The sequence below is a fragment of the Lethenteron reissneri genome, chromosome 8 (genome assembly GCF_015708825.2).
Source record: "Lethenteron reissneri isolate LAM-NWPU_2019-01 chromosome 8, ASM1570882v1, whole genome shotgun sequence".
Classification (NCBI taxonomy): Eukaryota; Metazoa; Chordata; class Hyperoartia; order Petromyzontiformes; family Petromyzontidae; genus Lethenteron; species Lethenteron reissneri.
Genome location: NC_083786.1, coordinates 2,184,175 through 2,199,434, shown reverse-complemented (window position 1 = coordinate 2,199,434; position 15,260 = coordinate 2,184,175). Strand labels below are relative to the sequence as shown.

At 47.1% G+C, this 15,260-nt stretch overlaps 1 protein-coding gene across 1 annotated transcript in view; it reads left to right on the top strand.

The window, feature by feature from the left end:
* Positions 1–15,260, top strand: part of ABCC2 (ATP binding cassette subfamily C member 2) — an 89,354-nt gene that overhangs the window by 30,733 nt on the left and 43,361 nt on the right. Inside the window, exons 9-10 of the mRNA XM_061578437.1 lie at positions 1,204–1,391; positions 2,001–2,178. Of these exons, the coding sequence (XP_061434421.1) occupies positions 1,204–1,391; positions 2,001–2,178 (366 nt within the window). The remainder of the gene's footprint in view (positions 1–1,203; positions 1,392–2,000; positions 2,179–15,260) is intronic.

The following is a 15,260-nucleotide window of genomic DNA, read 5'->3' as shown; positions in this document are numbered from 1 at the left end:
CGTTTGTACAGTGCGTTCTCCTAAAACGCCGCATGTTGTTTTCATGACGCGAATTGGATATAACGCGATGAATGTGTAGTGACTCAGATCGGAGACAGAAATAATTGGAGGCACTTTTATTTAACAATCACCATCGGGGTAACACACACGGTGATCTTGAGCAGCACGACGGGGATTCCACTTCCAGCAACAGCCCCGAGCTCCGGCTCAGGGTCCCCTCTTATACTCCCGGCGTGGCTCCGCCTTGGCCACGCCCCCTTTCTGGAACCATCTCGCGGGTTCCCGTTGGGCCCCTCTGTGACCTATCCCCTTTAGATGTCCCCTCTCGTGTCTATCGTGGCCTGCTGACGTGAGTACTGCCGTACACCGCAGTTACCCTTTTACGCCAGCAGCCAGCGCTATACCACTACAAATTAATGAGGGAACACATTTTTTTATAACCCGGATGTCAATGAGATATTAATGTGATAAACGTATGAGGGAACACATTTTCATAACCCGGATGTCAATTGGATATAACGCGATAAACGTATGAGGGAACACATTTTTATAACGTGGATGTGAATTGGCTATAACACGATGAATTTATGAGGGAACACTTTTTTATAATGCAGATGTCAATTGGATATAACGTGATAAACGTATGAGGGAACACATTTTTGTAATGCAGATATGAATTGAATATAACGCGATGAATATATGAGTGAACATATTTTCTATAACGTGGATGGGAATTGGATATAACCCAATGGACGTATGAGGGAAGACATCTTTTATAATGCGGATGTGAAATGAATGTACCGCAATTAATGTACGAGGGAACACATTTTTTATAACGCAGATGCTAATTGGATAGAACGCGATGGAGTGACCAGAACTACATTGCGCGAGGAGGAATAAGCGGTTGTACGGCTGCCTCGGCGTAGCATCACACAAGGCGGGATGCTGCTGGATGCTTCTAGACGCTACCCACGCGTCTCTGTATTTGTTCAGCCTGCGTTACGCATCTCACGTGTTATGGAAGACTGTGCTTTAACCCTCTATATCCAATAAAATGTATCATAACGCGATTTTTTCATTACGCTGTGTTCTTCAGGAACGCAACTACTACCACGTTATAGGAGAACAGACTGTATGTTGAACTTCTTTCGCACCGCATGTGGCTCACCTTACTCATCGGATGTGCCCTGAATGCTGCCACAGGAGCCTATCCAAAAGGACGGCGACAAGAAGAAGAGCGACAAGAAGAAGAAGAAGAGCGACAAGCGAGGAAAGTTGGACCCGTCCCTCCTGCGCGCCCTGTTCTTCACGTACGGCTGGGTCCTGCTCGAGTCGGGAATCTTTAAGCTCATCTACGACCTGCTCACCTTCGTGAGCCCACAGATCCTCAAGTACGTCGACTTCCGCGAGGAGTCGTTTTGCATCGGTGATTGCGCATTGTTTGTACGTGCGTGTGTGTGTGCGAACGTGGGACTTCTTTCACACCGTGCGTAGGCAACCGTGCTGTTCGGAAAAGCAGGAAATAAAAAAACGCTACAACAAATGGTTAATACCGGTTTGCCACACGTATAGAAATGCCAAGAGTAATAAATGAAACACGTGCGCTCAGACTTAGCTGAGCTGCCCATTCTGATCGTGTGAAGAAACAACTGTGTCCAGATCTTAGATGCACAACGCAGGTTGTCAACCCACAGAGTGATTTCATTGTTGCACGTGATTGCAAATATTCGTTTAGTCTTCATGAAAGAACAAAACTGACAAATGCCGAATTGCGCAATGCAATTAAGCGTTCTTCTAATTCACCGCTTAGCATTTAATCCGCGCCTCCGATTAGCATGGTTGGCTACGAAGGGCACGAAATAAGTTGAACATACACACATACAAGGCATTTTTATTCATATTATTAATGATAGACGACATTAATTTTGAACGCTTGTAAACTGCGAGAGAAAAGGGCACCTCCGTTGACTGCCTTGGCTGTGCTGTGCTCGACGTTGCAGGTTGCTGATCGGGTTCACGGAGGACCAGAACGTGATGGAGTGGAAAGGATACTTCTACGCCATCCTGCTGTTCGTCACGGCACTCGTGCAGTCGCTGCTGCTGCAGCAGTACTTCCAGCGCTGCTTCTTGTTCGGGATGCGGGTGCGCACCGCCGTCATCGGCGCCGTCTACAAAAAGGTGCTGCACGCGCTCCAGTTTCGTTTCACGCGTCAGTTATTTACACGTCTGTGTTTGTATGTGTATTGAACTTCTTTCGCACCGTACGTAGCCAACTGTGCTGGTCGCACGTGCGGAGGAAGGACAACAATGTTGTATATGTTGGTTATCAAAATTTGTTATGTTGTATGCGTGCGTGGGTGAAATTATTATGTTGTATATGTGGGTTATGAATATTCAGTGAAAATAATAATAATTAAATGAAATTTGGCCAAATGTGTAATTATCCGGAAATATGTTAATTTATGTAATTATGCACATTTTAATTATGCCAATTCGAGAGGTAATCGTATTAATTATGCGAGTGGGTGTAATTATGATAATGCAAGTCGTTATGATAACCAGACCCCGCCTCGGTGATGAGGGTGGGTTATCGATCGGAATAAGGCAATTAATCGTATGCAGTTATGCAGGTGTGGTGTAAGTATGCAAGATTAACTTAGATTAACTCGGCATCGTTGTCTAGGTTCGTCTCATTCTCGCTTTAACATTCCCAGAGTGTGTATTCGTGGTTATATTTTAGGTCCCCGGTTCACCCCGTTATCGCTTTAACATTTACTGAGTATGTATTAGTGTGTTTATTAAGGTCACCAAGTTCAGATCTCAACGCAGAAGCAGATCTTATGCATAGATTTCAGGAAAGAATCACACAACCACTTTTGTATTGATCAATTTATTACTAATTCAACCTTAACTATGATATAGTATGCGAACTCTCAATCCCGGAACGTCAACACGGCATCAATACAGTATCATCAACGATTGTCTGATTTCACTTTGACAACGGCACATGGATCCCGCATAACGCGATGGTTGTTAGTGAGAGAGAGAGTCGTTAAAATATGCAAATACTATGCTAAGAAAACCTTAACGTTAATGAATGATTATACTCAATATTGTTCACGCAGTACCGCACTCCTTATTGATCATACGCAACCCTTATCACGTTGTTAGCACCTTGGGTCACGGGACAGTTGAATATTCTGTAGAGGATGCGAGTACGTGCGGCGATTATGACTGAAAGATACTTGAAAGATTATACGGCGATAAAAAAACACAATCAAAAACAGTTATTATTCTTAAAGGCACCAATCTCAACAGATACATCGGCAGGTTATCTGACAACCGAACGGCTCGGAGTAAGGGCCTGCGACGGTGCTCCTTTTCCGAAGATCGTTATCTTATACCAAGTTTACTAATTGGGGACCAGATCACCTGATAAGGATCCGGTGGGCCACCACTCCCCACGTGAGCGTGGCTCGGCGGAAGGAGGTGCCAAAAATCAGTTCGTATTGATGGATCTGTTGGGAATTTATGCGATTAAGAGTACAGCCCACTAAATATTAAAGATAAAAATTAAGAATACTTTTATAAACGACGGATGGCCATCACTCGGTCTCGTTGTGATGCCTTCCCAGCCACAGATGGCTTATGGGTTCGAGTGTGTTTGAGTGGTAAGAGTTGTCTTGAATAGTCAGTGTTCGGAGTCGATTCTTTATGTCAAACAGACGCCTGGTGGTCGTGTGGTGAAGGGGCGGTGCGCGTCATACGTATCAGTCGCTCCCCTGTCACCGTGGTGAACTGGTTCGGATGCCCGTTGATACGCTGTCGCAGTTCGGAACCCGGTCGGTAGGTGGCGCCCACAACTCGCTCGCAGCGTGCAGTGTTGTCGTCGACCAGGGTGTGCACGGAGCCTCGTCGCCAAACCGCGACCCTCACCACTCCGGCGGCAGCAGAGACCTCCGACTCGGCAGAGGTTGACCCACGCAGGCCGAGTTGAGCTGTCAAGCGGGTCTTGCCCGCCTGCAGAGGAGATGGGGAGCCGCTTGAGTCGAGCCCCGAGAGCCGGCTTTGGTAAGCCGATCGAACTCGGCTGAGTCCCAGACGAGCTGAAGATGAGTCGAGCTGACCCGCTGGTCGCAGCTCGCTCCTGAGCCGACCCTCCCGGTCGGGCTCGCTCCTGAGTCGACCCGCTGGTCGCACTCCTGAGTCGACCCGCTGGTCGCACTCGCTCCTGAGTCGACCCGCTGGTCGCACTCGCTCCTGAGCCGACCCTCCCGGTCGAGCTCGCTCCTGAGCCGACCCGCTGGTCGCACTCGCTCCTGAGTCGACCCGCTGGTCGCACTCGCTCCTGAGTCGACCCGCTGGTCGCACTCGCTCCTGAGTCGACCCGCTGGTCGCACTAGTTTCCAATGCTCAGGATCCTTTCCTTTATGCCGAAAAATCCCCCTGGATCCCGCCCACAAGGCGGGGCTTCTTTCGATTTTTGCTGTGTCAGGATCTGTCCGTAGGCAGGTGTGTCCATGTGTGTGTCCGTACGTCCGTATGTCCTTGTGTGCATCACTCACGGTATATTCCGTTGTCACACTCCCTCCATAAAACCCACGAGCAAACAATCAGATGTTACAAATTGCCTCGAAGTCGTCTCTCTGTCTGAGTGCAATATTATCTCTTGTCTGGCCTTCTTCATGAACCCAAAACACAGACGTTACAAATCGTCTCATAGGCGTCTTTGTTCGTGTTGCACAACCTGGAGGGAGGGGCAACACTCTCTCCGACCCGGCGCACAAAGAAATGGTTAAGAAGTTTTAAGTTAACATTTGTCCCTTACTATTTCACAGTTATGATTCTGTATGTAACCTAAGGTCTGTCGTTTCCCATCGTGGTGCTTGACTCAAGTGGAGGTGTTTCCCCGAGCGTATACACACTCCTATCCCGCGCTGCGGGGATACAAAGACGGCCGGGATCTCCCTTTCTCTCCGACCCTGGGTTTAACATTGGTTTTTTTTTTATTATGTATTTATATTCGACCTGGTGGTGATTCATCCCGTTATCCTGGCTTTTCATAAGTTTTACTTTTGTCTTTTCATGCATATGCTTATTATCATTAATTTATTTCCGATATCTTAGGTTAAGGGGTAAGTTTCTTGATCCTAGGAATTCGTATTCCTTGGTGTCTGCATGGTTATATAAGCGGAATATAGTTTACGGTGAATAGCGTTAACATTGATGTTATGTACGATATTATGTATTGTGATGTCTTTAACTTAACTTGTTTGTCAGAGCTTTACTGACACGAAGTTGCATTCCATAGCCCCGCAGTCTTTGCCCCACCCTATCTCTGCTCGCCGTTGTTGTTGCCGTCCAGCTGACGCCGTTAACTCAAGGCCTCATTAATTTCCGTCACTCCTTGTAGGTGAGGGCGGTTGAACCTTGGAGTCAGTTCTGGTTTTTGTCTGCCTGCTTCTTCTTGTGTCCCCTGACCCCGGGAGTTATTATTTCTACTTGTATGGCCTGTCAAAGCCCGACTCGCTGTTGCTGGGCTGGTGTCGTTCCCAGCTTTTTGCTTACGTTTGCAGTTCGCCGTGCTCTTAATTTCCTTCCCTCTTCAACCTTATATCGACTATTCGCTCCTGTCTGGGTGCGATTCAATTTTGACTTAGGAAGGTTCTGATTGTCATATGCTTCGGGTCGAGTTGTATAGAAAGTATTAAAGTATGGAAATAACATTTCATATTGACTTAATGATGGTGATGGTTCAGTAAGCGTAACTTGTGGCCTGGTTTAATTGGAGTGGGTGTGAATATCAATAACTTTAGCCTACCCTGTTGTTAAATTCCGACTTTAACGTTACTTTAATAGCAATACAGAATAATTGAGCTTTTTGTCTTAACTAGGCGAACGCGAACTTCTGGTGACCCCCGCAGCCTTGTTGTTCAGCTGGGTCTGCCTCCTTGAGAGATATACACCACTCTTATTCTCCTCTCACTGTGGCCATCCAACCTTCTGCTCTGGGAGTGTTATTCTTAATTTCAGGTCAAAGGCCCCCTCACGTTCAGACGTGCAGGGTTGTTTAAATCAGCTCCCTCCCCTGTGCACGTGTTCCAACTAGCTCGGAATCCCTAAACACACAATCAGTGATGATTCCTGGCTTTCTGTGGTTGTGATTTAGACAAAGGCGCCTCTGCTTTCTTCCATTGCCTTTGAGTCGACACTGCCCTATTATTTGCCCATGTGCTGAGGTCATAGAATTCGTTTTGACTTCAGTAATATTAACATTCAGTATTGGATTAGCAAATGGGCAATGGTTCATTGATGTAGCTCGCAGCCTGGTCTCCAATTTGAGCGAGCGCGAGGATCGATAATTTAGCCTACTCTGTTGTTGAATTTCGAATTTTGACGTTACTTTAAAACCATGCAGGATGGTTGGGCTTTTTGCCTTAACTATGTCTGGCTGACACTCCCACTGTCTCTGCCGCCTGCACGGGTGACATGTGCCCGTTCATCAGGCCTTATCTTTCCTTGAAGCAAGGTTGCAAATTCTGCCATCCTAGCCCTCCTCCAGTTCATTACTTAACAACACCTGGTGTTTTGCAGTTTGCTGCGCTTTGGTGTGTTTCATTAATTAAAAAAACAAGTAAAAAGATAATATATAAAAATATCATCAAATATTATTAATCTCAATTTTGGAAGAAGGGTTAGTATACAACATTCCGCCCTTTTAAAAATGACCAGTGGTCAAATGGCCACGGGTTATTTAAAAAAAAAAATGTATACCCTTCTTCCATCATGAACCATCGATTGTCCTCAAGTTTTGCTGCTATTCCTTACAACGCGCGCGTACGTGTCACAACTTAACATGGTTATATGTGACAAGAGAGAGGAAAAAAGAAAAAGAGAAAAAAAAATTCTAAAGGAAGGTAAAACGATAAGGGAGGGAAAAATTATTCTATTGACTACGTGTTATAGGAGATATCGTTAAAAAGATAGTTTCTACGGTTATTCTTGGGTGGCATCATCAGGCCTTGGCTCTATCCCTGTTCCTGGGCTTGAATGGTAGGTGGCTTGTGCCTGCGATTAGTCTTTTAAGTTCGGCATTCATTTTGGCCACATGGTATGTTAAGGTTAGAATAGCCAGGACTAGTATGATCATCCCTGTTGCCCCTGTGATTCCCATCCCCATCTGTTGATTTCGCTGATATCCAGCCTCTTCGGTCGCCCAAGTAAGATCTGTTATGTTAATCTCTGATTAGCTGAGGGATAATTTCACCATATGGAATTCTTTACTGTTCAACAAGTTGGACAGAGTGCTGCTTATCTCAAACTTGTGGCCTCGGAATGTGTCTACTATTTCTACCTCCGCTTGGTGTAGGCTTTTGTCTAGGTTATATAATACCTTGTCCCCTATGCGTACGAATGTTCCTCTTGGTATTGTGACCAGGTCTTCGGAAGGCTGGGCACTGTTCAATTGGGCTCTGGTTCCAGCTTCTGCCGGGTTCTTCCCACTTCTTGTGACCAGTCTTATCACGGCGATGTCTTGGTTCGTCGACTCTTGTTGTCCGTCTCTGTCGGTTTGGTCTTCTAGCTTCCACGGGGTGCCTTCCAGGCTTCCCACTTTTGCTATGGCATCTGCTTGGTCGTTCCCAGTTTTCTCTTGACCAGGTATCTTGGAGTGCCCTTTGACTTTCTTTCAAAATATCTTCATATCCTTGTTCTGAACCATCTTATCTATGGCCTCGAATAGTTCTCGATGGTGAATTGGTTTATTCCTATGGTTCTTCATCTCGTTTTTTTTCCATATGGGTAGGTGGTGCAGGAAGCTGTGCTGTACGTAGTTGGAATCAGTGCACACCACCATGGTCCGTATTTGGTTATCGGATGCCATTTGGACAGCGATGTGTACCCCGACCAACTCTGCATACTGGTTTGACTTTGGTCCCAGCTGAAATCCCTCTTGAATCCCTGTGAGTGGGCCAGTTTCCCAAATGACTCCTGACCCAGCGTGAAGCTTGTTCTCCTTCATCTTGGAGCATCCATCGATGTATACCACTGGTAGGTCGGCACATGTCTCCTTCCTGAAGGGCAGGTACCTGTTGTCCTCCGGAGGTATCTTTCCGTCCTCTGCTTCTATGCTGTCAAGGGTACAATCATGTAAATCGGCAAGACCTTGGGCCATTGGACTTTTCTTGTTTTTTGCGTATTTCACTGTGATTGGTAGGCCTTGGAGTGTCAGTGCCCAGCTGGCTATTCGGCTGCTGGTTACGCGGCCCTCTCGAATCTTCTTACTGTTGAGGTATGCCAAGGATTCATGATTCGTTTCCAGGATGATCTTCTCTCCGTTCAACAAGTTCCGAAAATGTTGTATGGCCCAGATGTTTCCAAATATCGCCTTCTCACACTCGGAGAACTTCATTTCCACTCCCCGGAGGGCTTTGCTGGCATAGGCAATAACTCGTTTCTCTGCTTCCTGTCTCTGGTACAGTACCGAGCTGATACTATGATCTGAGTATGCGGTCTCCAGGTAGTATTCTTTCCCTTTCTCTGGGTATGCTAGGCAGGATGCCTCTGTGATCTGTCGTTTTAATTCTTTTTCTGCGGCTTCCTGTTCCTGTCCCCACTCCCATGGTTCGTCTTTTTGCAGTAGTTTGACTAAGGGTCGAACGATTCCTGCGTAGTCGTCCACGAACTGTCGAAGGTAGTTGCAAATCCCTAAGAAGCTCCGAAGGGTCGTGACTGTGGTGGGCGATTTGAGTGCGAGGAGGGCTTCAAGTCTTTTGGTTTGGGGTAACATTCCCTCAGTGCCGACCTGGAGCCCGAGGTAGTCCACCCTTTTGCGTGCCCACTGTCCTTTTTGTATTGAAATCTTTGCGCCTGCTTCCTTTAACTGCTCGAGGGTATGCTGGAGGCTCTCGAGGTGTTCTTCCCATGAGGAGTCCTTGACCAGTATATCGTCGACATAGACGATGGTACCTCGCTCTTTTGCGTCGTCCATTGCCTTGTGTAGGAATATGTTAAAGTCCGCAGGTGAATTTGAGTATCCAAATGGACATCGGTTCCAAGTATACTGTATTCCATTGAATGTAAATGCCAACTTGTATTGATCCGCTTCTTTCACGGGCATGGTCCAGAAGCCATTTGATAGATCCATGGTGGTGAGAATTTTTGCGCCTTTTATTTGGTTGAGATTCTGGTCGATTTCTGCCATTGGCCATCGAGATAGGGGAACCGTTTTGTTGAGTTGCCTATAGTCGATGGTGAGTCGCCACTTGCCTGTGGGTTTCAATACAGGCCAAATCGGTGAGTTGTAGGTTGAGTTGCATTCTCGAATTATATTCTTCTTGAGTAGGTTCTCCAAGGTTTCTTGGATTGATTCGTAGGCAGCCAGTGGAATCTTGTATTGTTTCACATATACCGCTGGCGCTCCTTCCAGTGTGGGAATAGATACCACGTGTAGGCCGGTTTTGCCGCAATCATAGGGGTCTTCTGAGAACAGGAAGTGGTATTTGTGGAGCAGTTGACGAAGCTCATTTCGTTGAGTGTCGTTCTCGAGGGCGTCTGCTGCTTCAATTTGTTGTTCGATTTGTTCTTCTATTATGGAGACTCCTTGTCCTGGGTCTGGGTCCAAGGCCTTCGTGGTTTCGGGCGGCTCGGTTGAAAGTTCCTTTTGCGTTACTATCGGTTGAGTTGCCTTGGCTTCATCCGAGGGTAATACGCTCTTGCCCTTGTGTTCTCCTTCATCAGTTTGCAGTTCGTCGGTTTGGCCTCCAGGGGGCGGTATATACTCCATGAGGGGACGGTTATTTGGTGATACTGACTCTAAGTCGGCTTCCTTTCGGTCTTCTCTCAGTCTGTTAGTCATTAGCTGAGTGATTCGAATTCCTGCTGGGAGCTCGTCTTCGTTCCTGATTGTCGTTGATAGGTCGTCGAGCTCTTGTGTTATCACTTGGATTCCCGTGGAGTCTCTCATAACGTCTTCATCTTCTGAGTCCCTTTGTTGCTCCGGCATTGACTGTGCCCAAATTTGTCGGGATTCAAGGTTCATAATGGGTTTCAGGCGATTCAGTAGTTCTATCCCAATGATCAGCTCTTTTCCGGGGTTCCGTACGACATATAGGGGATGGTTCATGTTGATTTTGTTGAACGTCAACTTCGTCATAACTTTGCCCAATGGTCGCATGTGGGTCCCTTCACATCCTGAGTAGGTAAGTTTACTTGGCATCATTTGTAGTGTTTCATTCTTCCTCTGGAGGGCAGTCTGGAGTTCGTCAAATAATTCTCTGGATATCATGGATATTTCTGCTCCAGTATCACAAAGGCCCTGGCTGGTCAGGGTGTCTTGCAGTATTACTTCCACGTGGACTCGTCCGACTGGTCCTACGGGAATCAATTCCCCCAGATGGTACCCTTTTCCCTCTGGTACCACTTCGGTGATTGCTTCGAGGCTTCTTGTCTTCCCTACGTTCACTTGGGCTACCTTTGCGCTGGGTGTGTCCTCCTCCTGTGTGGGTATAGTTGGTATTCTTCCCTTCGCTACTTGCATGGGAGTCTTCATACTCCCTAGGAGCTCTTTTTCCATCCTAATGTGGTGAGCATATCGATTCCTGTTAGCTAACGGTGGTCTATGCTCTATTGTTAGTGGAGGCGGCAGTGGGGGACGATATGGTAACTGGTTTGGTGGGCGTCGGCCTCCGCGGGGTAGGTATGGCCCGTCACTCGCTCTTCCTCCTCCATAATTCCAGCCTCCGCCCTCTTCTGCATTCCATGGTGGTGGCGGCTGTGGGTGCCAGGTTCCTCTGGCCTCGTTCCTCCCCCCACGTGGAACGTTATTCAGCGTGTTGTGGACGGGTGTTGATTCTATTGGGTTAGGCGCCCTCTCCTGGGGGAATTCATGTCCACCCCGTGTGGCGCTAATATTATTCCTTGGAGATTCGCTTCCCTCCAGATCGAGGCATTCTTTATCTCTGGTGACGATGTGGGTTTTGGCTATGCCAGTGGTTTTCCGTCCGTTCACCCAGGCCGTGTGGGCCTTGCCTTCAATCTGGCGTAGGGAGGCAGTCTCGGGGTCCAACATCATTCCTACTATTCTCACTATTTCAGGTCTCAATGATTGGAAGAACATCACTTTTAAGACTGTCTTATCTCCCTGGGCATTGTCCACGCCCCCTGCGTAATATGCTTTCTTAAGGCGTAGGAGATAATCTCGTGGGTCTTCGTCTACACGCTGGGTCATCAACTTTGCCGCGTTCAATCCTTCGGATAGTGTGGAGTATTCCCCAAATCTCTTAACTACTGCTCGGCTCAATTGTTTAAAGTCACTCTTCACCCTATTTGGCAGGGAGGCTACCCATGGTCTGGCGGGTTCATGTAGGCTCCTTGATAATAAACATGCCTTTTCTGCTGATTTACCCAGACCCCGGATCTTAGCCTCCTGTTCTACTGTAGCTATGTGAGTGTGTATATCCCTGTTCTTGTTATGTGGATCGAAATAGGGAATTCTCACGAGTGGTTTGTCCATTAGTTTTAGTGTCTTACTGTTAAAAGTGTGTTGTTCGTCATCAGTGGTGTCGGTTCCTGAGGAGTGCTCCCTTGAGCTACCCTTGTCTCCACTATCACTGTTGTCATGTGTCCCGTGTCTGTGTCGTGATCTCCCTCTGTCCGAGGATTCGTATCTGTCCCGTTGCTTGTGTCTCTTGTTTTCCTTATGTGGGTCTTGTGATTCGTGCTTGTGGGTTGGTGTGCGTGATCTCCTTGAGCGGTGTCTATGTGGTGAGTGTTTTTGTCCTTGACCTTCATGCTGCCTACTACGTGTGTGGTGCCTGCTAGGTGAGGTGTTGTATTTATGTTGGTCTCGTGCTTCATGGTTATCGGGATTCCTGTCTCTGTCATCTGTGGTGCAGGTGGTTTTGCGTGGGTGATTTTTACATGTCATGCGTCCCTCTGGTGAGCTCTCTCTGTTACCCATGTCGTGTTGGTCATCGTCAGAGGAGTCAGTGTCAGATGAGCCGTCACCATCACGGTGGCTCTGCTTAACATAACTTTTGTAGTGCCTTTTGCACCTGTTACGTGGGTCAACTTGGCTCGGTGATTTCTGCTTATCCCATGGCTCATGCTTGTGTGATGTGCGTCTCTCTGGTGAGCTCCTGTTACCCGTGTCGTGTTGGTCGTGTTTGTGCGAGGTGCGTTTCTCTGGTGAGCTGTCTTTGTCATCTGCATCATGTCGGTCATACTTGCGTAGCGTGCGTCTGCCTGGTGTGCTGTTTATGTCATGTTTCCCGTCTTGCACCAGCTCCGCCCTTTTCCGCTCTATCATTACAGTGTATCCTGATGACTTAGGGTTAATTATTTGTCTCTCTCTAACGTTGGGGTGGTCGGCCTCATGTTTTCCCGTTTGTATTATTATTTCCTCTTCTCTCTCCTCGATTTGCGAGGGTGTTACTTTATCAAAATTGCTTTGCATAGTAGCCATACTCATTGTGAGACCTGGCCCTGGGCTACGTCCACGTGGCTCGGAGTGTGGTAAATTGTTACTCCCGTATGTGTTCTGTGTATCAACGTCTGGGTGTTTCACTGGTGCATTTAGTGCGGATTCTTTCTCTCTCACGAGGGCGTGCAGACGCTCTACCTGCACCATTAAGGACAGTTTCTCTTGTCTTTCCCTTTCAAATTTTTCCTCATTCCATAATCTTTCTCTGTCTGTCTGTGCGAGGAGATACGAGTCTACCCTCGCTATTTCTGCAATTTTTACGTCACGTTTGGCTTTGCCACATTTCATCACGTCCTTAAGTAGTTTCCTTCTATGGGCCTTAACATCTTCTGTATGGCTCCCCTCCCATATATCTCTCTGCTCCGTCTGCTGGCTAGCAGTCCGTCCAGTACGTTTTAACACAAATTCCCGATATTGTTTTTCCATAGATTCCATCTCCTCCTCAGAGGTCCACTCTGTATCAGTGTTATGCGTTGGTGTGTCAAACTCAGAATGTTGTGGATCCTGTGCCATCTCTATTATGTAGTGTGGTTAATAGACTTAAGAGTGCATCTTAATTCTAACATCTCATGTGCGTCGTGAGTTACTCTAGAATTCCCCTTCAGAGCACATATAAACAATTGTATCACAGGATGCGTCAGTTCAACTCGAGCAAATAATCTCAGCCCAGCTGTCTTTGTTATACTCTGCTACTCTGGTATTTCCCTTCAGAGCGCGTTTTGTTTGTATACCCCCGTTTACAATCACAAGGCAACGTTAGTTCACAACACTTTGATTAACACAACAGTGATTCGTTCCTGAATTCATGCATAAACTGTCTGCGAGAGATCCCGGACGACGCCACCCATTATGTTGTATATGTTGGTTATCAAAATTTGTTATGTTGTATGCGTGCGTGGGTGAAATTATTATGTTGTATATGTGGGTTATGAATATTCAGTGAAAATAATAATAATTAAATGAAATTTGGCCAAATGTGTAATTATCCGGAAATATGTTAATTTATGTAATTATGCACATTTTAATTATGCCAATTCGAGAGGTAATCGTATTAATTATGCGAGTGGGTGTAATTATGATAATGCAAGTCGTTATGATAACCAGACCCCGCCTCGGTGATGAGGGTGGGTTATCGATCGGAATAAGGCAATTAATCGTATGCAGTTATGCAGGTGTGGTGTAAGTATGCAAGATTAACTTAGATTAACTCGGCATCGTTGTCTAGGTTCGTCTCATTCTCGCTTTAACATTCCCAGAGTGTGTATTCGTGGTTATATTTTAGGTCCCCGGTTCACCCCGTTATCGCTTTAACATTTACTGAGTATGTATTAGTGTGTTTATTAAGGTCACCAAGTTCAGATCTCAACGCAGAAGCAGATCTTATGCATAGATTTCAGGAAAGAATCACACAACCACTTTTGTATTGATCAATTTATTACTAATTCAACCTTAACTATGATATAGTATGCGAACTCTCAATCCCGGAACGTCAACACGGCATCAATACAGTATCATCAACGATTGTCTGATTTCACTTTGACAACGGCACATGGATCCCGCATAACGCGATGGTTGTTAGTGAGAGAGAGAGTCGTTAAAATATGCAAATACTATGCTAAGAAAACCTTAACGTTAATGAATGATTATACTCAATATTGTTCACGCAGTACCGCACTCCTTATTGATCATACGCAACCCTTATCACGTTGTTAGCACCTTGGGTCACGGGACAGTTGAATATTCTGTAGAGGATGCGAGTACGTGCGGCGATTATGACTGAAAGATACTTGAAAGATTATACGGCGATAAAAAAACACAATCAAAAACAGTTATTATTCTTAAAGGCACCAATCTCAACAGATACATCGGCAGGTTATCTGACAACCGAACGGCTCGGAGTAAGGGCCTGCGACGGTGCTCCTTTTCCGAAGATCGTTATCTTATACCAAGTTTACTAATTGGGGACCAGATCACCTGATAAGGATCCGGTGGGCCACCACTCCCCACGTGAGCGTGGCTCGGCGGAAGGAGGTGCCAAAAATCAGTTCGTATTGATGGATCTGTTGGGAATTTATGCGATTAAGAGTACAGCCCACTAAATATTAAAGATAAAAATTACGAATACTTTTATAAACGACGGATGGCCATCACTCGGTCTCGTTGTGATGCCTTCCCAGCCACAGATGGCTTATGGGTTCGAGTGTGTTTGAGTGGTAAGAGTTGTCTTGAATAGTCAGTGTTCGGAGTCGATTCTTTATGTCAAACAGACGCCTGGTGGTCGTGTGGTGAGGGGGCGGTGCGCGTCATACGTATCAGTCGCTCCCCTGTCACCGTGGTGAACTGGTTCGGATGCCCGTTGATACGCTGTCGCAGTTCGGAACCCGGTCGGTAGGTGGCGCCCACAACTCGCTCGCAGCGTGCAGTGTTGTCGTCGACCAGGGTGTGCACGGAGCCTCGTCGCCAAACCGCGACCCTCACCACTCCGGCGGCAGCAGAGACCTCCGACTCGGCAGAGGTTGACCCACGCAGGCCGAGTTGAGCTGTCAAGCGGGTCTTGCCCGCCTGCAGAGGAGATGGGGAGCCGCTTGAGTCGAGCCCCGAGAGCCGGCTTTGGTAAGCCGATCGAACTCGGCTGAGTCCCAGACGAGCTGAAGATGAGTCGAGCCGACCCGCTGGTCGCAGCTCGCTCCTGAGCCGACCCTCCCGGTCGGGCTCGCTCCTGAGTCGACCCGCTGGTCGCACTCCTGAGTCGACCCGCTGGTCGCACTCGCTCCTGAGT